This window comes from Octopus bimaculoides, chromosome 26, assembly GCF_046866305.1.
Source record: "Octopus bimaculoides isolate indiv1 chromosome 26, ASM4686630v1, whole genome shotgun sequence".
Taxonomy (NCBI): Eukaryota; Metazoa; Mollusca; class Cephalopoda; order Octopoda; family Octopodidae; genus Octopus; species Octopus bimaculoides.
Window position 1 is genome coordinate 1,512,626 of NC_142953.1, and position 23,563 is coordinate 1,536,188.

Below are 23,563 nucleotides of genomic sequence, written 5' to 3' on the forward strand. Positions count from 1 at the left end.
AAATAAATAAATAAATATATATATACAAATAAAAATATATATAAATAAATATATATATATAAATAAATAAATATATACATTCATAAATATATATATATATATATATATTGTGAAATTAACAGCAGACCTTGTAGCAATCCAGAGAAGATTCACAAAGAAGATTGTCTCTTTGCAACTGCTCAGCTAGTGGGAAAGGCTGAAACAACTAAGACTCTACTCCCTGGAGAGAAGGCGGGAGAGGTATGCAGTAATATACATCTGGAAGATTCTGGAAGGAATTGTGCCAAATTTTGGCATTGAAAGCTGCACCAATGGAAGAACGGGACGACACTGCGTAGTGCCATCGCGCTTGAGGACCAGTTACTGCAACAGTTTGGGTTTCAGGGGCTCACAGCTTTATAATATTCTCCCAAAGAGCCTGAGGAACCGGCACAAAGTAGATGTAGGGATTTTTAAATCAAAGCTGGACCTCTTCCTGTCGAGAGTCCCAAATGAACCTACCTCGCAGCAGGAGGTGCAAATAAGGGTTGCTAAATCAAACTCCATTCTTCACCAAGTGCCACATATTGTAAGAGGCTCCCTGTAATAACAGTGTAGCAACACGGCGGTGCATCAGCATGGCCGCAGCTCTAGGCTGAAACTATAAAAAAAAATATATATATATATATATTTATTTATTTATGTATGTATATATTTATTTATTTATATATATATATATTTATGTAGATATTCCTTTCCAAATATATATAACTTTTTCCAGTGAAATTATTCACTGATCTCGATAAAGTGAAAACAAGCAATGTTAAATCTCTGAACGAGGCATCAACAGCAACATATATACATATACATATATATACATATACATATATATACATATATATATACATATACATATATATACATATATATACATATATATATACATATACATATATATATACATATACATATATATATATATATATATACATATATATATATATACATATATATACACACAACTCAAGGGTAACAATTGTACGTAAACAAATGGACAAAATCAAAAAAAGAAGAAAAAACCCCATGACAAATAAGCTTTGCATTTGACAGAGAAATCTGAAGACTAAAGATATAATGTTAATGTTATAAGAGGCCTTTCTTTTAACTACCATATTTCCATATTTGTTATGTAAGTTAATGAACAGAATCGTCGTTGTTTAACGTCTGCTTTCCCTGCTGGCATGGGTTGGGCAGTTTGAGTGATGGCTGGCAAGCCAGAAGGCTGCACCAGGCTCCAATCACAAAATGGATCAATAAGAGGCCTATCTCTCAACTGTATTTCGTCACCAGAATCGCTTCTTTCCTTATAACTTTCACCAGTTTCATTGCCCGAATCACTCTCATTGCTAGCATAAGTGTAATCTCTTTGTCCAAAGAATAATCATCTTCGATAAATTTTCTCAACTGGTAAAAGTCTGGGCCTTTTACAAGACAAAGTGCTGGGTTGATCAAAAGATTGTAAGGTTTTTCTCCTGATTAAAAACAAAAGTTGTGGCGGGGGGACACCATTAACACACTTTTTTGAGAAAGACCCATCAGGTCGATCAAAATTGCAGCCGTGGCAGATACTGGTGTCACATAAACGCACCTTGGTGTCATGCTGGTGGCACATAAAAGCACCCATTACACTCTGTGGAGTGGTTGGCATTAGGAAGGGCATCCAGCCGTAGAAAACCCTGCCAAATCACACGGGAGTCTGGTGCAGCCTTCCAGCTTAGCATCCCCGGTCAAACAGTCCAACCCATGCCAGCATGGACAATGGACATTAGATGATGATGATGATGACTTCATTAAAAAGCTGCAATGTGTCTATTTTTATCTTCTTTTTCTATGTGTTTTTTAAGAGGAATCTGGAAGAGATTATGTTTAGGCTTAGGAATAACGAGCAATCAACAGCTGAAAGATATTAATTAACTGCAAACATGACATGGATAAAATCAAAGTACATTTATGTTATTTAGGTACACGAATATATACAGACACATACCTTGGTAACACGTCTGAATCAACATGGCAAAATTAATGAAGTTTCTTGTTCGTTTGTTCTCTCACAGAAGACGGCTTCGAAGTGATTTAGTCCCAGACTAAAATGATTTCACTGATTACTGTGATATAAAGTCAGTTGGAGGGGGAGGGTTTCTTTTTTGTTTTGAAATCACACTTTAACAACAGCAACAACAACAAGCATGTGTTATCCAATGACAAAGCTTTTGTACAAAGACGCTAACCCAACAACAACAACAACAACATGCGCACACACACACACACACACACACACACACACACGCGCACACATCAGCAAATGGTCTTTCTTCTGTTTGAAGAGAAAATACAACAATTCGCTTGGTATTTATTCCTCAAGTGTCCAGCTTCCGTTTCAAAGAACTCTCCTCAACAAATAATTGCATCTGAAATAAATCCAAAAACAAAATAAGAGGACAGCGAATTTGTGTTTGTTTTCCATTTCGTTTTCTCTCTTTTAACCTGTAAAATGATGCTGATATTGAGTAAGCCACGGTCAGCCCTGACTAAACACACCTAATCACACCATCGATCAGACCATCAGATGCGGTTATACACCACTGGTCACAATGCACTTCCATTTCTGTCCTGATTGCATCGTTCTTTGATCAAACCGTATCTTCCCATCCTTGTGGAGGCCTTCCCAGTGCTCTTTCCTCATCTCTTGGATGCCGTTGCTCAACTGCATGGCTCCACTTGTCTTATGAGCATTGCAACATGTCCAGCTTTGTGAAACTGGTGTTTTCAAAACTCTGCAACCACATCTTACACTCCACCCCATTCTTGAATTAACTCATTTCAAACGTGGACTCTCAAAGGTCTTCCTGGCATGAACCTTTCCATGGCCCTTTATGTCATAGCCAACTGGTGTTCAATCCTCATTGTAACAGCCCACATCCCACTTGTGTATAAGAATGCAGGTAGACCAGTGCTATTCAAGAGCCTGGTGCATAGGGTATTGCTTTTCTTTGGAGTACATCCTTTAACTGAACTAAATGGCTTCCGTCCTGCCCTTCCTCTCGTGCTGTACAAAACGACAAAGGATGGTTCTGTCCAGATCATCATTTAACATCTGCTGTCCATGCTGGCATGGATTGGACGATTTGACATGGAGCGAGCATGCTGGAAGGCTGCGCCAGGCTCCAGTCTGATATGGCATGGCTTCCTATGGCTGGATGCCTTTCCTAATGCCAACCACTCCAAGAGTGCAACAGGTGCTTTTACATGCCATTTGCAGGACACCAGTATTTGCCATGACTGCAATTTTGCTCAGCTTGATGGGTTTTCTTCTCAAGCACGACATAATGCCTTTTTATCAATCAATTTTGAAAATAATTAAAAAAAAAATATTTAAATAATTCTGACATTATTCAGCTGAGGTTTGGAACATAAACTAACAAGAAATTTTAATTTAGATTACTTTAAAATGGGAAATTTGCATCATAAGTGGTTTCAGGAAGGTTGGGTAGCTAAAGGGTTAAAACAATGATGAAGATGATAATGCAGGTATGTGGGAAATAATCAAAATGAACTGTTTACCTTCACAATATCTGAATTCACAGTCTTCATTGGCACCAGCGACGAATTGGACATGGTTTTCTGCTTTTCTTCAGCTTCAATCCAAGGAAAATTCTACAAAAGACAAAACGCTTTTGACACCAGCTTTCAATCACAAACATACAAAGTTTGGATCTATGCTTTACTATGGGCACAGGTGCAGCTATGTAGTAACAAGCTTACTTCCCAACCACATGGTTCCGGGTTCAGCCCCACTGCGTGGCACCTTAGGCAAGTGTCTTCTACTCTAGCCTTGTGAGTGGATGTGGGTGACGGAAACTGAAAGAAGCCCATCATATATTTGTGTGTGAATGTATGTATATAATTATGAACAACAAATTAAAAGGGTGGTTTATTAGTAATTAGAACATTCAAACCGTCCAACTCATGCCAGCATGAAAAACAGACATTAAATGATGATGATGATGATGAACCTAAAGGCAAAATTAACAGAGGTCACAAAAATGACAGAAGATGCTGTCCAGCGCTGCTTATGCTAAAATAAGAGATTAACTCCAAGTCCACTGAAGCACTCGACTTAATGACGGACAAAGGGAGGTAAGTCCCTTGCGTGTATAGCCGCATCGTGATTGTGAATTTTGGTGAAGAGCATCTTAATTCTCATCAATGACTCTCGATGCCTAGGGTTAAACTGAACTGAACTTGTCCTTCAGTGGTTTTTCTTTTAAGATTGATAAGAGAAGTTGAGCTTAACCCTAGGCGTTAAGAGCCACTGATCAGAATTAAGATGGTCTTCACCAAAATTCGAAATTGTGATACGGCTATAGACGCAAGGGACTTACCTCCCTTTGTCAGTCATTAAGTCGAGTGCTTCAGTGGCCTCGGTGTTAATCCAACTCTTATTTTAGCATAAGCAGCGCTGGACAGCACCTTCTGTCACTTTTGTGACATCTATTAATTTTGTAGATATTTATGTGCGTGAGTGTGTGTGTTTGTCTGTCTGTGTTAGTCTCTCACCACTGCTTGACAACTGGTGTTAGTTTGTTAACATCCCTGTACTTAATGGTTGGGCAAAACGTGACTGAGAGAATAAGTACCCGGCTTAAAATAATTTCTGGAGTCTGTTTGTTTAACAAAACCCTTCAAGGTGGTGCCTCAGCAAGTCTGTAATTTCAGGGCATCCAGCTGTAGAAGCCATCCCCCAAAACAGACATCAGAGTCTGGTACAGCAGTTGGCCTTAGCAGCTCTTGTCAACCCATCTAATACATGCCAGCATGGGAAACAGACAGTAAACAATGATGATGATGAAATAAATAAATAAATAAACCATACGTACCTTTAGAATCTGTTTTTCTTCCAGTCTTAACATGGCAGAGTCACTGGTATGAATATGGATAACCCAGGAGACATCTGTGAAATACACAACATGTTGACAATGGTGACAAACGGCAGCAAGTTTCTTTACTGCTCAACAGGTTTATTCATTGGACCTAGTTAACAGGGGGAGGCCAGGCTGGAGCATAGCATTCAAGAGTCTTAGTGAAGCCAATGTGTGCAATGTTGTTTTATTCTCTGACTGGTCTTAGTTATTGTGCTGAGGCCATGCTGGGGCACTGCCTTGAAAGGGTTAATCCAATCAATGCCAGTGCTTATCTCGCTGAGGCAATGACAAGTGACCAAGACCTTTGAAGATATGCTGTGATTGAGAAGAATTGGCAAGCCAAGTGAGACCATAGCTGTGGCCTAGGCCAGTGCAGCCTAACCGGCCCATTTAAGAGTAACCTTCAAACATTGGGCAATAAACTGCACTTGCGAAGCCCTGTTGAGGCAAGCGAAGTCATTGTCGTGGCTGACTGTACTGCCTGATTGGCACCCTTGATGGTGGCATGTGAAAAAGCACCAATTCAAGCATGGTTGATGCCAGCACTGCCTGACCGGCCCTCATGCCGGTGGCACGTAAAAAGCACCCACTACACTCTCGGAGTGGTTGGCATTACCAAGGGCATCCAGCTGTAGAAACCTTGCCAAACCAGATTGGAGCCTAGTGCAGCCCCCTGGCTTGCCAGTCCTCAGTCAAACCGTCCAACCCACGGCAGCAATGATGATGATATATATACATACACGCACACACATACATACAGAAGGTGTGCTGAAGAGGTCCTGGCCTTGGGTAAAAGAAAATACAGGGGGATCAGTTAATTACGATTTTATTCAACATATTCCCTTCTCAGATTCACACACTTATTGCAGCAGTCCCTCAGTTTTTCTAAGCCCTGGAAAAGTGCTCCGAAGTTTGGGTATCGAACCAAGCCTTTCAGACTACCCTTAAAGCCAGGAACTTTCCAGCACCTCCTCATGTGTGTGTATGTATATATATGTATAAATTACACACACACACAGAGTATTTGCTGGTGTATAAAATAAGCTTCTTTCATTTTTAAATACATCAAGCAAAAAAGGCACAGGTGTGGCTGTGCAGTAAGAAGCTTGCTTCCCAACCGCGTGGTCCTGGGTTCAGTCCTATTGCGTGCCATCTTGGGCAAATGTCTTCAACTACAGCCTTGTGAGTGGATTTGGTAGACGGAAACTGAAAGAAGCCCATCATATATGTGTGTGTATGTGTGTGTGTTTGTCCCCTTCCTGCCATCACCACTTGACAACTGGTGTTAGCGTGTCCACATCCCTGTAACTTAGTGGTTCAGCAAAAAAGATTGACAGAATAAGTACTATTTAAAAAAAAATAAGTCCTGGGGTTGATTTGTTCAACTAAAACCATTCAAGGCAGTGCTCCAGCATGGCTACAATAAATGACTGAAACAAGTAAAAGAATAAGATCGTGGCCAAGGACCCAGATGAGCAGAAATTTGTCATGCAAATCAATTGTTATTAATAATAAAATATTGATCATTTACATTTAATCTCACGGTTAAACACTGCTGTCTCTCTTTCAACTTTTTTCTAAAAACCCAACGAATTAGAGACCAGCATGATGTCTTGCAGCCTGTCCTCTCTCTCTCTCTCTCTCTCTAAATCACTACTCTCTTCCCCCACTTCCTCCTCTTCAACTCGCACGCGACCCAAACATATAACCAGTTCACTTTCCAACTTCACCCCAATTCGTATTGGAATTTCTATGCTGAGGAGGGAACCAGACTGCTGGAATTCTGTGATGCAACCGATCTTATGGTTTGCAATACCAACTTCAGGAAACCTGTCTGTCACCTAGTCACCTACCAATCCGGCAGACACTCTAGCCAAATCGACTACATCCTCGCCAGAAATAGAGAAAGAGGGAGGCTTATAAATGCCAAAACCCTTCCTGGCGAAGAATGTACACCCCAACACAGATTAGTAGTCAGCGACTTCGAGATCAAGGCAATATGGGTGCCCAGAAGTAGACCGGCTTGGAGGAGAAGGGCATGGAAGCTTAAAGACCCTGCAAATGGACAGAGACTTAGAGACAAGTTACTTGAAGCATTTGACGAAATAGAAGGGGATATAGCATCATACAACGTGGAAGACAATTGGAGATTTCTGCGGGACAACCTGTTGAGAGCCACTGACCAGATCTGTGGCTGGTGTAAAGTCCCCTCTCGACCCAGGGTAACGTGGTGGTGGAACAAGGAGGTAGACGGGGCTATTAGACAAAAGAAACAGGCTTGGAAGGACTGGAAGAACGGTGGTAGCAGGGAATTGTACCAATCTGCCAGAAGGGAAGCTAGGCAACAGGTTTATTTAGCCAGAGGGGAGGCAGATAAGAAAAGATTTGCCAATGTTCTGCGCCTTGAGGACCAAAGACTCGAGGTATTTCGTGTTGCAAGGCAGTGTAGGAGAGAGAATAGTGATGTTGTAGGAGAGAAATGTGTTCGCATAGATGATGGTACGCTTGCACTAAATGAGGCTGCAAAGAAAGAGGTCTAGAGATGCCACTACGATAGATTGCTTAATAAAGAGAATGAATGGAAGAAAGAGAGCCTGCCGTATGTCGACCCAACAGAGGGACCAGCTATCCGAGTTGATAGTACCAGGGTAGATAAAGCAATTAAGTGTATGAAGACAGAGAAAGCCCCCGGCCCATCAGGAATCACTGCAGAGATGCTCAAAATATCTGGCAGTGTTGGTTACAGCCTAGTCACCCGTATTACGAACCAGGTGATACACGAAGGAGTCATACCCAATGACTGGTGTAGCAGCACCATAGTCAACTGCTACAAAGGTAAAGGTGACGCTTTAGATACAAATAATTACAGAGGCATCAAGCTGTTAGATCAGGTTATGAAAGTTACGGAGAGGGTCATAGCCCAACTAATTAGGGAGCGAATCAATTTAGATGAGATGCAGTTTGGGTCCGTGCCAGGTAAAAGCACCACTGATGCCATATTTCTAGTGAGACAGCTGCAGGAGAAATACCTAGCCAAGGATAAACCTCTGTACCTGGCCTTCGTTGACATGGAGAAAGCCTTTGACAGGGTCCCCCGATCCCTTATCTGGTGGTCAATGAGGAAACTTGGGATAGAAGAATGGTTAGTGAGAGCTGTGCGAGCCATGTACAGAGATGCTGCCAGTAAGGTGAGGGTTGGAAATGAGTACAATAATGAATTCCGGGTAGAGGTAGGGGTCCACCAAGGTTCCGTCCTCAGCCCCCTCCTATTTATCATAGTCCTCCAGGCGATCACAGAGGAATTCAAGACAGGTTGCCCCTGGGAGCTCCTCTATGCTGATGACCTTGCACTAATTGCGGAGTCACTATCAGAACTAGAGGAGAAGTTTCAGGTGTGGAAGCAAGGACTAGAATCGAAGGGCCTTAGAGTCAACCTAGCAAAAACCAAAATCCTAATAAGTAGGAAGGTAGATAAAACACAAACCCCTTCAGGTAGATGGCCCTGCTCAGTATGTAGAAAAGGAGTAGGTAGTAACTCTATAAGATGTACCCGGTGCAAGCTATGGACACATAAGAGGTGCAGCAACATCAAAGGCAGGTTAACTAGCAAGTTAGTTTTTGTATGTGACAGATGTTCAGATGCAATAACCACTGTAAACAAACAGGAAACAACTTCTACCTCATTCCAGGGAGAAAAACTAGAGGTAGTCGATAGCTTCCGCTATCTGGGCGACCAAGTTAGTCGTGGGGGTGGGTGCGCTGAAAGTGTAGCTGCTAGAATAAGAATAGCCTGGGCCAAGTTTAGAGAGCTCTTACCTCTGCTGGCGACAAAGGGACTCTCACTCAGAGTAAAAGGCAGACTGTATGACGCATGTGTACGAACAGCCATGCTACATGGCAGTGAAACATGGGCTGTGACTGCTGAGGACATGCGTAAGCTCGCAAGGAATGAAGCCAGTATGCTCCGCTGGATGTGTAATGTCAATGTGCATACCCGTCAGAGTGTAAGTATCTTGAGAGAAAAGCTGAACATAAGAAGCATCAGTTGTGGTGTGCAAGAGAGACGATTGCGCTGGTATGGACATGTGGTGAGAATGAATGAGGATAGCTTTGTGAAAAAGTGCCACACCCTAACAGTTGAGGGAACCCGTGGAAGAGGTAGGCCCAGGAAGACCTGGGCTGAGGTGGTGAGGCAAGACCTTCGAACATTGGGCCTCACCGAGGCGATGACTACTGACCGAGACCTTTGGAAATGTGCTGCGCGCGAGAAGACCCGGCAAGCCAAGTGAGATCGTTACCAGTGCCCCTGGACTGGCTCTTGTGCGGGTGGCACATAAGATGCACCATTTTGAGCGTGAACGTTGCCAGTACCGCCTGACTGGCCTTTGTAGGGTTTTCGAGCGAGATCGTTGCCAGTGCCCCTGGACTGGCTCTTGTGCGGGTGGCACATAAAAGACACCATTTCGAGCGTGGCCGTTGCCAGTACCGCCTGACTGGCCTTTGTGCGGGTGACACGTAAAAGCACCCACTACACTCTCTGAGTGGTTGGCGTTAGGAAGGGCATCCAGCTGTAGAAACTCTGCCAAATTAGATTGAGGCCTGGTGTTGCCATCCGGTTTCACCAGTCCTCAGTCAAATCGTCCAACCCATGCTAGCATGGAAAGCGGACATTAAACGATGATGATGATGATGATGATTGCAAACCAAACTATAACCTGTCCAACACAGGGAGGTATGGAAGAAAATTAGAAGATGAAAGGATAATGAAGATGATTCTAAGAGGAACGGTAAATGGTTACCTTGAGGAAGCGGTTTCAGCAGTGCATCACAGACATTTATTTTCAACAGGAATGCCCTTAGGGATTGCTCCAACTCGGTCAGTAGAATATCACAACTGGAACAAAGGATAAAGGAAAGATTTCATAATAATAATAATAATAATCCTTTTTACAAGAGGCACAAGGCCTGACAGTTTTGGGGAGGGGACCAGTCGATTACATCGGCCTCAGAATGTAACTGGTACTTCATTTATCAACCCTGAAAAATGAAAGGCAAAGTCGACCCCGGCAGCATAAGAATGTGATGGCAGACAAAATACTGCTAAGCATCTCACCTGGCATGCTAACGATGCTGCCAGCTCGTCACCTTATTAATAATAATAATAATAATAATAATGATGAAATTATTGTGTATAGCGCTCAGGTGCACTACAACTCGTCAAAGGTGTTATGTACAGTAGATAGAATTATGTTCAAAAGTCAGGAAAGGGAACAGTGTATGAGTCATGATATACAGGTGTGCATGCGTATGGAGGTGGGGGGAGATATCGGGTGTAGTGTTGGTGAATTCCAGGAAGCATGGAAGTTTTAAAGGATGCAATGTCTCGGCAGGTTAGTTTGTTCCATGCTTCAGTAACTCTGAGTGTGAAAAAATGTTTCTGAATGTGATGGGAGCTGTGCGGTTTTCTGACAGTGTAGGTATCTAACATAGAAAACTCTGCCTCGATGAATTCCACCTGACCCATGCAAGCAATGGGACAAAGGACATTAAAACGAATATGATGATGATGTGTGCACGTGTGTGTGTGTATGCACGTGTGCTTGTGTCTTTTGTGAAAACATGTCTGTCTGGCCTTGAGGTAATATTAGCTGAATTGAAGGTGGTGAGCTGGGCAAAATGCTTAGTGGTATTCTGTTTGTCTTTATGTTTCGAGGTGAAATTCCGCCAAGGTCGACTTTGCCCTTCATCCTTTCAGAGTCAATAACTTAAGTACCAGTTGTGTACTGGGGTCAATCTAATTGACTGGGCCCCTCCTCCCCCAAAATCTCAGGCCTTGTGCCTAGAGTAGAAAAGAATATCAGCTTAATTGGAACCAGGTGAGGAAGGGTTGGTGATGCCTCAATAACATCGTGTCTGCATTCCATGCTGTCATGGGTTGGATGGTTTCACAGGAGCTAGCAAGGCTGGCAGGTTTGTACCAGACTCTATTTGTCTGTTGTGGCAGGGTTTCTACAGCTGGATGCCCTTCCTAACACCAACCACTTTATTGTGCTAGATGCTTCTATGTGACACGGGCAGAGGTGCCTTTACGTGGCACTGGTAAGGGTGTGATGATGTGGCGCTGGCAAGGGCGCTTTCGTGTGGAACTGGCGCAGGTACCTTTATGTGGAACTTACGAGTGTGCTTTTACGTGGCACCGGCAAAAATGCTTTTTACATGGCATTGCCACAAGTGCCTTCCACGTGACACCAGCACAAGCCCTTTCTATGTGATCCCAGCATGAGAGCTTTACATTCATTTAACCCAAGCTTGTTAAAATGAACAACCGAACAAACACTTACCCAAAGCCTGATAAGAGGGAAGGATAAGCAATTTCAAAGACAAAACGTTCTATCGGGGTCTGTTTTGAGTCCAGAATGACCAGTCCCACTCGGTTAACTTCCTGTGCTTCCAACAGTAATTTGATACTTTCGAGAATATTGGTAATGTACTGGATGACATCGGGATGAAGACACATCTGAAACAGAAAGTCACATGGAGATACAGATTCTAACTAAAATTAACTTTGTAGAAATTTAGAAGGTACAAGCATGGCTGTCTGGCAAGAAGACTGATTTCAAACCACATGGTTCTAAGTTCAGTCCTATAGCATGGCACATTGGGCAAATGCCTTCTATTATAGCCCTGGGTTGACCAAAGCATTGAGAGTGAATTTGGTGGATGGAAACTGAAAGAAGCACGACACACACACACATGTATGTGTCCTTGTGTCTGTCTGTCTCCCACTACTGTGGCATGTAAAAAGCACCATTTGAGTGTGGATGATGCCAGTGCTGCCTGACTAGCTCCCGTGCTGGTGGCATGTAAAAAGCACCCACTACACTCTGGGAGTGATTGGCATTAGGAAGGGCATCCAACTGTAGAAACATTGCCAGATCAGATTTGAACCTGGTGCAGCCTCCTGGCTTCCCAGACCCTAGCTGAACCGTCCAACCCATGCCAGCATGGAGAGCAGATGTTAAACAACGACGATGATATATATATACACACGCACATACACCTGTACGTGTGTATGTATGTAGGTGTGTACAATACAGTACAAAGTTGCAGCAATACTCTATGTACTCACCTGTACGGGGACATTGTACTTCTTCCGTGTCTCAAACACTCCTGCAGGGTAAAGATCTCGGTGGTGGAGAATGCAATGGATGGCAACTTCCAGGAACTCTGTTACAATATCTGCAGCTACTGTTGTTGAAGAATAAAGAGACACTTGTAAACATAATGCAAATAAAACAGTTAAATAAACTAGGAAATAGTGTTGTTGTTGTTGTTGTTGTGTTGCTCCAGCATAGGCTCAGCTCTGGTTGAGCAGTTTTATGCAATGCAAATACTCAACCAAACAACAGATTCTTTCTTTTAACTTGTTTCAGTCATTTGACTGTGGTCATGCTGGAGCACCGCCTTCAGTCAAGCAAATCGACCCCAGGACTTATTCTATCGATCTCATTTACCAAACCACTAAGTTACGGGGTCGTAAACACACCAGCATTGGTTGTCAAGTGATGTTGGGGAGACACAAACACATATATATATATACATATATATATATATATATATACATACAACGGGCTTCTTTCAGTTTCCATCCACAGACCTGAAAATAATCCGTCTGCAACAACAACTCAAAGAAGTTGTATCCTATACTCCTATGCTGGTGCCACGTCAAAAGCATCAGCGCTGGTGCTACATAAGAAGTACCGGCACTGGTGCCATGCCAAAAGCACCGGTGCCACATGAAAAGCATCTCTGCATGTGGAATATAAAAAGCACCCAGTACACTCTGGTGTTAGGAAGGGCATCCAGCCATAGAAACCATGCCAAATCAGACAACTGGAGCCAGGCGCAGCTCTCTGGCCCTACCATCTCCTGTCAAACCATCCAACCTATGCCAGCATGGAAAACGGATGTTAAATAATGATGATAATCACTTAGATATTTTCTTCCTCTCATTTATTTGCTACATATAAAACGTTACATTTCTGTTACTGAACATTTCAGGTCCCGTTATAAGCAAAAGGAATTAATCTGGCCTTGCTTTGCTCTCTTTTTTTTTCTTTTTTTTTTCTAAGTTCATGTCACCTGACATCGTCTAAAATAAGTATTTCTTCTCTGTGTGTGTGTTGCTTTCATGATCGTAAGACCGTACGCTCGATTGCCACCCCCGGAGGGGTGCGTAGTGTTCTTGAACCAAACATTTCATTTCACGATGCTTTGTTTCAGTCCCCCTCAGCTATAAATCGCTAACCCTGCAGCGGACTAGATCATTGTGACTAGTAATGGTAAACAACATTCGATAAATCTGATCGATACAGTGATTACATGTATATATTTACGGTAATCGCTCCGTTTACATTCGTAAAAAGAAAAAAAAATGTAAAGGGACATAACTAAATGCATCCGAGAATGTCTGATACTTTAACTCACTTTTGTCACCTGTCGTCATCTTTAACTGTTATTTACAATAGATTTCTAGCTTAGCTTTGGAAAAAAATGATCATTTACTCGACTCATAAATCTCTATTTCTGACTGGTTGTCGAGCTATCGCTTCTTACTGCTTTCTTCTTTCCTTCTATAAAACAGACTCAGCTAGAAAGTACGGCTCAAGAAAGATATAAAAATAATAAACAAGAACCGGGGAAAAGCAAAAGCAAACTAAAATCAAGATTATCGATATTGTCAACAAAACGTTTTGATTTTACGAACGTAAAGTGAACAGTTACCATGTATTACAGTTCTATATTTAAGAGATGAGGAATTATATACATTATTTACATTTATGGATATACCCTCCAGCCTTCATCAGGTGCCACGGAGAAATTTCGACCCTGGGTTCTCATTCCTAAGATATTTTTCAATGTTGTTGCTGTTGTTATTATTATTATTATTATTATTCAGGTCACTGCCTGGAATCGAATTCGGAATCTTGGGGTTAGTAGCCCGTGGTTAAGAGCGCGAACTACTAACCCCAAGATTCCGAGTTCGATTCCAAGCAGTGAACTGAATAACAACAACAACAACATCGAAAAATGCCTTAGGAATGAAAACCCAGGATCGAAATTTCCCCAAGACACCTGATGAAGGGTGGAAGGTGTATCAGCCGAAACGTTGTGTTAACAACAAACAAGATTAGGACAAATATCCATCAAATGTAAATAATAACCATATATATATATATATATATATATATATATATATATATATATATATATATATATATACATAGATGTTCGATTATTCTCTTATTTTACGTAAATCTTTGTTTCCGAATGAAAAACCCCAGTTGTCTCCCCTGGCAACCAGCTCGACTGGACGAAGGGAACGGAAAATCCCATGTTTCATGAAACCATTTCAGTTATAATAAAATATTTGCCAGGAAATGTAATGTTGATTTTTTTAATCAATAGCTATAAGGTATCTGCAAAAACCTCAGTGAAAATAATTGCTCAAAATATTAATTTAAACGATTAATTTTCGACCTTTTAATGACAATGAACAGTCAGATCGAATCCGTTTCCAATCATATTTCATATTCCTCACTTTCCGATTGAAAATAAAACTGTTTAACTTCAACGAATGAAGCATAATTATCAAAGATGATATTATTTGAAGTAGTTTCGACGAATTTCTTCCAAATTCTCTCTATGTGCAAAGCTTCTCTATTTAATATCGTCAACCACAACCATTGCCATCGGCGGAGACGATCAAATGATAGAAGAAATGAAGAATGAAAATATATTTTTTGCAATAAATATCGTGTAAAATGATCTAAACATTCTGATCTTTATCGGCATTTTAGTGATGATGATAATGAGGTTCACAAGAAATTGATTAAAAAACGTAATTAAGACAAAGACAGTGACAGAACCATCTCCATTTTACAGGTACAACACAACTAGATACGTGCTATGGCAATTATTACCCATCTACTTCCTATAATATAGAATCGTTAGAAATAAAAATGAATATTGGAAGTATAAGCTAAAAGAAAGTAGGAGTTGACTGGAGATAAATTATTAAGATCTTTGAAGTAAAGCGCAAGAATCAAAAAGGAATCAAAGATGTACATGCGATGGGATGAATGCAGAGACATAACTATTGTAAATGTGGACAGAATATACCGAAAATTAGAGATTAAAAATACCTTGAACCTTGCTCGTGGAACTTAGAGTCGCTTCCGAACTCATACTTCAATCGTGTCCTGTCGAGACACGACCAAATGTTAGAATTATTAATGTTGGTTAACTTCACAGAAACTACATTTTCAATTACAGCGCCATGACTAAAGTTGTTTGAAAATCGGGAGAGAAAATGACGAAACGAAACTAGGTCGTGGATGTTTTTTAGTTTAAAAAGACAGAAAAGAAAAACTCCCTTTAGTTGAACTTAGAATTAAATGTATTTAGGAATAATTAAATTAATGAAATAAATAATATTCATCAATTTTATCGCTTTTGGATATTATAATATTGTTAATTATTACGGAATATTAGATAATAGTAATTAATATTTGTAATGATCACTGGTTTCTGTTGAGCGTGACATTTATCATCATAATAATTAACACTGTCATCGTTAATCAACATCGTTTCTATACCAGAGTTGTTTCCGTTGTCATTATTGTTATCTATAAAACTCTTACCATTATCACAACCTAAGGTCTTTTGAACGAATACGTCAAAAAGCAACGGAGTGGAAGAAACAACACATTAATGCCAAAGTTACCATTACTTGAAATTAAAAACAATTATTATTGCGGTAGTGGATTTACAGAATTGTTGGATGGTGTTTCTTCCACCTCTTTACGTTCTACATCAGTGGTTTCCAACCCATTTTCTGCGGATCCATGGTGGTCCGCGAAGGTAATATTTGGGATCCATGAACTAAATTCAAAATTTCGTACATACATACATACATATATATATATATATATATATATATATATATATATATATATATATATATATATATATATATATATATATATATATATATATATATATACGATAGGTTTTGTTTTTATTTTAATCTTAGTATCCGCCTACCAAAGTCGGCCCGGAACTATAGTGGAAGACACTTACCCAAGGTGTTGCGTTGTGGGACTGAACCCAAAACTACATGGTTGAGAAGCAAGCTTCTTATCATGCGGTCATGCCTACAACTATATTAGACTGGTGGTGACCCAACACTCATAAAATAAAAAGTACCCAAATTCGTTTTTCCTCAATTTCAGTGTCCCGTTTTTGGTTTTGTATTGTTTCTTATTTTTGTTTTTATCTTCAATAACAAAAGAGTTGAATCCACGTGTTTTGTAATGAAATGACATTTCTGTCGCGGGTCGTTGTCAACAGCAGGTTCTTCCTTCGAATTAGCCGTCTTAAAATACCGCCTAAGATCGCATCGATCTGCCAGAAAAACTTGTGTTCGCAATCGTTATCATCTTTGGAGATGTCATCAAGCAAAAAAGGAAACTTATCCAAAATAGTGGCCTTGTTCAATGAATTTATGCCGCCGTCTCTTGCAGAGAGTTGGGATAATGTTGGATTGTTAGTTGAACCAACTCAACCACACAATGTCTCTAAAATACTGCTCACCAACGATCTCACTCCTGAAGTATTAAACGAAGCTATCGACTTAAAGGCTAATTTTATTTTGTCTTATCATCCTCCTATTTTCAGTCCTTTAAAACGACTTTGCCAGAGTTCCTGGAAGCAGAAATTAATCGTCCGAGCCATTGAAAATCGAATCGCCATCTACTCCCCCCACACTAGTTGCGATGCTTTGAAGAATGGTGTTAATGATTGGCTCCTCAGTGCATTTGGTAAAGTATGAACTCATATATATATATATATATATATATATATATATATGGCGATCTGTCTATGTACTGATTAAATTATATATTATGTACTTTATTGTTTTGTTATGCACTTGATCCTCTGGTCTGTGGAAAAATTGTTTTGCACGAAACCAGTCTGTGATGCAAAAAGGGTTGGGGGTCTGCTGCTATGTAGGAATTACGAGCAATGTGCTTCTGTCTTGGCTAAAAGATACATTAATCCTTTAGCATTCAGATTATTCTGTCAAATGTAATACATATCTATTCACGTTCTTTTGAGTTCATTATGGATTACCTCATAGCTTCAAGGTCTTGATGATGTAATCATTTATTTTAAGAATGACATTGTCAAACAGATGTGAAAGGCTGAATCTGACCAGGAGGTAGAATATTTGGGACATATGTAACCAGTTTAAATGTTAAAGGGTTAAAAAAATAAGGAGAACCTGGGAAGTTTTGGTTGAATGAAGATTCTACAACTCTCTCTCTCTTTCTCTCTCTCTATTTTACTTCCAGAAAATGCTTCCACTTCTCCTCTGTCGACCAAAGAAAATCCTGCTTTCTCGTTCAGTCACAGTGTTAAAGTGGTCGTTGAGGCTGCGAATCACAGTAGCTTTTTGGAAAGTCTGAAGAAACTCTGTGGAGTTCAGATTCTAAAGTGAGTATCTTGAGAGTATTCCTTCCTAAAAATCATCAGCAGCAGCAGCACCGTCAGCAACATGATTCAAGAATCCTGAGTTATCTTTTATTTGTTTCAGTCGTTAGACCACGGCCATGCTGGAGCACTGCCTTGTAGAATTTTTAGTTGAATGAATCGATCCCAGTCTTTTTTTTTTAAAGCCTGGTACTTATTCAATTGGTCTTTTGGTAAACTATCAAGTTATGAGGATGTAAACACACCAACACCAGTTAAGTGGTGGTGGGGGTACAAACACAAATACACGCACACACACACATATATATATATATATATATATATATGACAAGCTTCTTTCAGTTTCCATCTACCCGATTCATTCACAAATCTGAGGCAATATTAGAAAGCACTTGCCCAAGGTGCCATACAGTAGAACTGAACCCAGAACCATGTGGTTGGGAAGCAAGCTTCTTACCACACAGCCTCTACTTGTTACTTCTTATATACGAAGCCTTGAATTGTTGAAATTAAGACTCTGTAGTTTTCTTTGAAAATTCTTATTAAAATATTAGCAAAGATAAAAAGAGAAAAAAAAATAATGAATGAGAAAGAATTAAATTTTGTATAATTTCCTTATTTATCTTTTTCCTTTTTCTTTATTTTTTTTCAGTGATTCAGCCAGAGAAGATGGTTTCTTTGTTTCATTCTTGTGTAAGAAATCTTCTTTACAAACCATTGCCCAAATTTTGAAGTCGCATTCTATACAAGACCCTGTTTTCACTGAAGTTGCTAAGGTACAGATATACTATTATTATTATTATTATTGAGTGAGAGAGCAGTGCATGCCATCAAAGTGACACTGGGGTACAAATATACGAAGCCCAATATACCCATCATGACTCCCCGTCTGATAAGGGTACACCAGGCACATGCATCACAACCATATGTGTGCACAATGGTGACCAAGATAAACAGCACATGACCTTGCAGGTGGGGCCCAGTTAGAATTTTCTTCATGTTCAGTAGTCCATGTCGTTCAAAAGGTCCCTGAATAAGGGCTATTTAAAGATGATGAACGAAACACCCATGTTTCCAAGAATGAATTATTCAACCTCCCCAAAAGAATCCCTTTCAACACATGACTATGATGCTCCCCCACTACTTCTGCTCATGATCAGAGATGCACATATCGTCAGCCACCAAGAGACATGCTCAACTGGTTAAGGCCAAACAACTGACAAGCAAATCTGTGGTATTAAGCAGAATATTTGCTGTCGCCCATCTTTTACACCAAGACAAAACAATGTCCATGATGACACTTCCAATCAGTTAAGATCAGAAGCCATGAGAGCCTGTGCCTGGGACTGCTTCAGGGCATTTATTATTGAGCTGGCAGAACCGTTATTGCTCAGGACAAAAATACTTAGTGGCATTTCATCTGTCTTTGTGTTCTGAGTTCAAATGCTGCCAGAGTCGACTTTGCGTTTCACTGTTTCGGGGTTGATAAAATAAGTACCAGTCAAGCACTGGGGTTGATGTAATCGACTAGTCTCCTCTTTAACAAATTCCAGGCCTTGTGCCTGTAGTAGAAAGGATTGTTATTATTATTATTACTATTATTATTATTATTTTCTTTCCAATATTCTAGCCTCCAATGCCAGATACTGGAATCGGTAGAATTGCTAAACTCCAGACTAGTATTACTTTGACAGAAGCAATTGAAATTATCAAGAAACACCTCAAATTGCCCCATCTTCGAGTAGCCACAGCACATGGACCAGGATTCTCTTTCAGTGAGTTTCTTTTCTTCTTTCCTTCCCTTTTTTCCCCTAATTCTCCCTTTATCATTTCTTTCCCTTTTTCCTTCTTTCAATCTCATCTTTTTTTTGTATTCCCCCCCCCTCATTTGCTGTTTGTGTTTTCTTTTTGTTTCACTTCTTTCATGAGAACAATTAAATATATAATCACAGGAAAGACCCTTTATGTCTTATACGCAGTATATGTATGTTTGTATGGATGAGGAGAGCTGTGAAAAGAAGTGCCGAGCCCTAACTGTGGAAAGGAGTTGACTGAGAAAGACATGGGACAAAGGATCTTTAGATACTGGGCCTCACTAAGGAAATAACAAGGGACTGGGAGTTGTGGTGATTTGGTGTACTTGGTATAAAACACATCAAACTAAGTAAAATCTCTGTCTTCTGCACATACAAGCTGGTCCTTTCAGGGGCCGGAGCCACTTAATATACACCTGTGCCTGTTGTGTGTAAATTTAACTGAAATTCTTTTGTAATCTAAAAGTTTCTCTTCTTTCTCTCATTTCAGCCGATAAAACCATAAAGACGGTTGCTGTGTGTGCTGGTTCCGGCTCCACTGTCCTCAGGGGTGTCAGGGCTGACCTCTATGTCTCCGGTGAGATGTCCCATCATGATGTACTGGATGCAATCCATAATGGATCCTCGGTGCTCCTCTGTGAGCACAGCAACACAGAAAGGGGTTACCTGTCGCAGTTGAAAATCTCGTTGGAAAACCTACTGAGCGAACTTACAGTTGAAGTTTGTGTTTCAAACATCGATGCTGACCCACTTAAAATTAATTAACTAATTGATTAAATTAACATGATTGGAATTTATGGATCTCAATGTTGTCAATAAAATTTCCAAATATATTTGAAATTGAAAATTTTTGTTTACTTATTTTTTTTTTATCTTTCACTTGTTTCTCTCATTAGACTGTGGCCATGCTGGGGTTCAGCCTTGAAGAATTTTTTAGTCAAATGAATCAAGCCAGTTATTTCTTTTAAACCTGGTACTTATTCTATCAGTCTCTTTTGCCAGACTGCTAAATGACAGGGATGTAAACACACCAACACCGGTTGTCAAATGCTGGTGGAGGATACACACACACCAGTTTAAGGCTTCAGTCGGTCCAAGGCTGATAGAAGAAACTTGCCTAGGTGCCACGCACTGGAACTGAACCTGGAACCATGTGGCAAGAAAGTAAACTTCTTACCACACAGCCACACTTGCACTTAGGGTCAATTCATTCAACAAAAAGTGGTGCTCCAGCATGGCTACAGTCAAATGACTGAAACCAGTGACAGAATACAAAAAAATATGAATAAAAAGAAAAGAAAAAAAAAAACAACTCAACCGCTGCTAACTGGACTTGAACTTTTGTACTCTACCTTCACTTTTAATGTCATTTACCCTCAAACAAAGCTGACATTTCTTTGATCTACATGACATTTGCTCTTCTGTGGTTGTATTTGTTAGATATTTACCAAGTATTTATGTATTTACTATTTCCCCAACAAACATTTCTCTCCTAATGCGAAAGACCTGTCTTGCAAAGCAAATTTATTTCTTATACAAACAGAAACACATCGTTACAATATTTAATCTTTGGTTTTCAACTTCAAAAATGAATTCCAGCACAATTTTCCACCTGACCTACAAAAAGACTACAAATTCTTTTTTTGTTTTTATTTTATAATGGAGCAACTTCAAAATATAATTTCAACAAGGGAGGGGCATGGCTGTGTGATTAAAAAGCTTTCTTTACCACTTGACAACCAGTGTTGCTTTGTTTATGTCTCTGTAACATAGCAATTCAGCAAAAGAGACTGATAGAATAAGTACCAGGCTTAAAAAAAGTACTGGGGTTGATTTTCTCATCAAAAAACTCTTCAAGGCAGTGCCCCAGCATGGCCACAATCCAATGACAGAAACAGGTAAAAAAATAAAATATTTTACATGATAAAAAGAAAAAAGAAAACAAAACCAAATGTTTTTCTACAAATATTTAAAGAAAGATTAAATTATTTTCCTTTTCATCCATCTTTCTCTGTGACATTGAAACTTCACCTTAAAAAGCTGAACCTGAGGTTAATTAACTTTACAAACTGTGTATGTTTAAAGAGATTACCATTCCTGTGTTAATCTACCGCAAGGAATTTATTTTAATCCACATCCAGGAATGTTGTTTCAGGAAAAGTTGTCAACAGAGAAATATCATAGTTTGGATGTTAACACTATTGATGGTAGCGCTGTATTGCAAGGAGTTCTAAGGGGACGATTCCAGTAATTAGAAGAATAGATTTTATCAGAAATTTTCTGCTATAAAAGAACCATGAAAGTTCCAGTTGTCATTTTAACTTTGGGAATTTTCTTCAGTTGTATTTTCGGTAAGGACATTTTGGATTTTTCTTTTCTTTTTCTAATAATTTTTACAGTTTAAGAAGATTTGGGGGTAGTTTTGTACAAAAAAGTATCTCATAAAAGGATGGAGGTTTTTTTTGTTGTTCCTGTTTTTTTCGTAATCGTCTGAAAACTTTAATAATTTCGATATAAATTCAGGACTTAAGATTACATCAGGCACATGTTATGAGAAAATACACATATATATAAATCCACACAATTAGCAAGAAAGACAGCAATGAAAGGCAAATAGTAGATGCACAGCACACAGAATAAAACAGAAGAAGACCGAAAAGTGAACATTAAAGGAGCGACAAAAAGGAAAAGGCACAAAGACACATCGGGAATAGAGTTGGTGAATATCAGGAAGCATGGAATTTGTGAAGGGGTCAGTGTCCTGACAGCTCACAACTGGCATGGGTCCCCTATTCACCCTCTAGTTTTAATTTTGATATTTTAGACAATTCTTGGCAGTACTGATAGCATACCAGGCAAACTGCTAAACGGAACCTCATCCAACTTTACGTTCTGAGTTCAAATTCTACCGAGGGTCGACTTTTCCTTTTTTCTTTTCAGGGTCAATAAGTACCAGTTGAATACTGGGGTCACTGTAATCAACTTACTCTTCCCCTAATAATTTCTGCTCTTGTACCAACATTTGAAATTGATATTTCAGACAATTTAAAAAAATTTTCTCTCACTGCTAACATTTTTCGTTTTTCCCCCTTAATATTCAAATAAACATTTTAATTTTACCCAAATTGTTTCTATAAAATTTCAGCTCAAAGCACCAGTTTTACCACACATCTACCTGAACAAAATCAAGCAACAGTTTCTCCTGAAAAGGGTAACCAGAGTACTCTTTGTATAAACAAACAGAATGGTTTATACATCGGAGGATGCAGATGGTTCTATCGCTGCAAAGATGGTAAAACTGTAAACATATCCTGTCCTCATGATCTTGTGGTAAATAAGCTCTATATGTATTGTGATTAGTAAGTATATATTTCATGTGTATTTTATATATAGTATGTATTGTTGTAAAGTGTGAATGTAGCTGTGGCTGTATGGTTAAGAAGCTTGCTTTACAAAAACATTGGTTCAAAGTTCAATCCCTCTGAAAGTGTCTGGATTAACACATACCATAAGAATGACATTTTGTTGATGAAAACTACATTGGAACTCATAATATGTATGTACGTACGTACATTTGTATGTCACCTAATATAATAATGAGCATAGTGTTTATATATATATACAGACTGTCCTCATTTAACGACCTACCTATTTAACGACCACTCAGAGTTACGACGAACTTTACTTTTTTTTCTGTTTCTTTTTTTTTGCAGCCTTGATAAAGTGGACCCACCATGTGGTACAGCCCCAAACTGCACAGGATTATGGGATGGCAACTACCCTGACTACAGTCGCAGTTGTAAATTCTATTATTCCTGTTTACGGGACAAGTTCCATGGTTATGTGAAATGTCCTGCTTGTAAGTCTAACCCTTTTCACTGTGAAATTAAATCTCCTGGTTATTCCAGTTGTAGTAGTGGTGGTGGTGGTGGTGGCGGTGGTAGTAGTAGCAGCAGTACTAATAGTAGTGATGGTGGTAGTAGTAGTAGTAGTTAGGGGGAATGAGCTCACTATGTTACATATGTAAGATTACATCACTTAACAGTTTTCTTTCTTTCTCTTTTTTGTCTCTTCACAGCTTTGTTCTTTGATCCAACAAAAGAAGCTTGTGATTGGCCGAATTTGATTGCACCACCATGTGGAACTAAAGGAGTTTAAATAATGCAATAAACCGCTGAAGTCCCTTGAAAAATATCTGCATAAAACAATAAAATCAAGAATCAAATTTAACAC

General features: G+C 39.6%; 3 protein-coding genes across 4 annotated transcripts; 2 read left to right on the forward strand and 1 right to left on the reverse strand.

Annotated features, from left to right (window-relative positions):
• Nucleotides 1-1,971: 1,971 nt before the first annotated feature.
• LOC106871858 (mitotic spindle assembly checkpoint protein MAD2B) lies at nucleotides 1,972-16,225 on the reverse strand. Of its 2 annotated transcripts, none has more exons than XM_052976871.2 (7): nucleotides 16,104-16,225; nucleotides 12,091-12,209; nucleotides 11,303-11,478; nucleotides 9,761-9,855; nucleotides 4,917-4,990; nucleotides 3,601-3,693; nucleotides 1,972-2,447 (listed from the first exon to the last, which is right to left on the reverse strand). In XM_052976871.2, the coding sequence occupies exons 1-7, from the start codon at nucleotides 16,165-16,167 to the stop codon at nucleotides 2,397-2,399; spliced, it is 672 nt and encodes a 223-aa protein (XP_052832831.1). In that variant the 5' UTR covers nucleotides 16,168-16,225; the 3' UTR covers nucleotides 1,972-2,396. The 2 variants fall into 2 exon arrangements, with proteins under 2 accessions (XP_052832831.1, XP_014774077.1); XM_014918591.3 differs by lacking the exon at nucleotides 16,104-16,225 and adding an exon at nucleotides 15,167-15,855.
• A 116-nt stretch (nucleotides 16,226-16,341) lies between these two features.
• LOC106871841 (NIF3-like protein 1) lies at nucleotides 16,342-20,177 on the forward strand. The gene is made up of 5 exons (XM_089342842.1): nucleotides 16,342-16,843; nucleotides 17,378-17,519; nucleotides 18,169-18,292; nucleotides 19,147-19,291; nucleotides 19,821-20,177. Exons 1-5 carry the CDS (start codon nucleotides 16,342-16,344, stop codon nucleotides 20,093-20,095), a joined length of 1,188 nt encoding a protein of 395 aa, XP_089198968.1. The 3' UTR covers nucleotides 20,096-20,177.
• A 999-nt stretch (nucleotides 20,178-21,176) lies between these two features.
• LOC106871851 (peritrophin-1) lies at nucleotides 21,177-23,555 on the forward strand. Its single transcript, XM_014918574.3, has 4 exons — nucleotides 21,177-21,681; nucleotides 22,476-22,689; nucleotides 23,044-23,189; nucleotides 23,409-23,555. Exons 1-4 carry the CDS (start codon nucleotides 21,627-21,629, stop codon nucleotides 23,486-23,488), a joined length of 495 nt encoding a protein of 164 aa, XP_014774060.1. The 5' UTR covers nucleotides 21,177-21,626; the 3' UTR covers nucleotides 23,489-23,555.
• The last annotated feature ends 8 nt before the right edge of the window (nucleotides 23,556-23,563 follow it).

Coding starts and splice junctions, on each gene's coding strand:
- LOC106871858 (XM_052976871.2), bottom strand. CDS start 16,167: ATGATAAGAAGCTTGCTTCTCAACCATGTAGTTTTGGGTTCAGTCCCA. Junction 9,856..11,302: donor TCCCTCTTATCAGGCTTTGG/GTAAGTGTTTGT, acceptor CCTTTGTTCCAG/TTGTGATATTCTACTGACCG. Junction 4,991..9,760: donor GCTGAAACCGCTTCCTCAAG/GTAACCATTTAC, acceptor TGTATTTCACAG/ATGTCTCCTGGGTTATCCAT.
- LOC106871841 (XM_089342842.1), top strand. CDS start 16,342: ATGACATTTCTGTCGCGGGTCGTTGTCAACAGCAGGTTCTTCCTTCGA. Junction 16,844..17,377: donor TTGGCTCCTCAGTGCATTTG/GTAAAGTATGAA, acceptor TTTTACTTCCAG/AAAATGCTTCCACTTCTCCT. Junction 19,292..19,820: donor TGGACCAGGATTCTCTTTCA/GTGAGTTTCTTT, acceptor CTCTCATTTCAG/CCGATAAAACCATAAAGACG.
- LOC106871851 (XM_014918574.3), top strand. CDS start 21,627: ATGAAAGTTCCAGTTGTCATTTTAACTTTGGGAATTTTCTTCAGTTGT. Junction 22,690..23,043: donor CTCTATATGTATTGTGATTA/GTAAGTATATAT, acceptor TTTTTTTTGCAG/CCTTGATAAAGTGGACCCAC. Junction 23,190..23,408: donor TTATGTGAAATGTCCTGCTT/GTAAGTCTAACC, acceptor GTCTCTTCACAG/CTTTGTTCTTTGATCCAACA.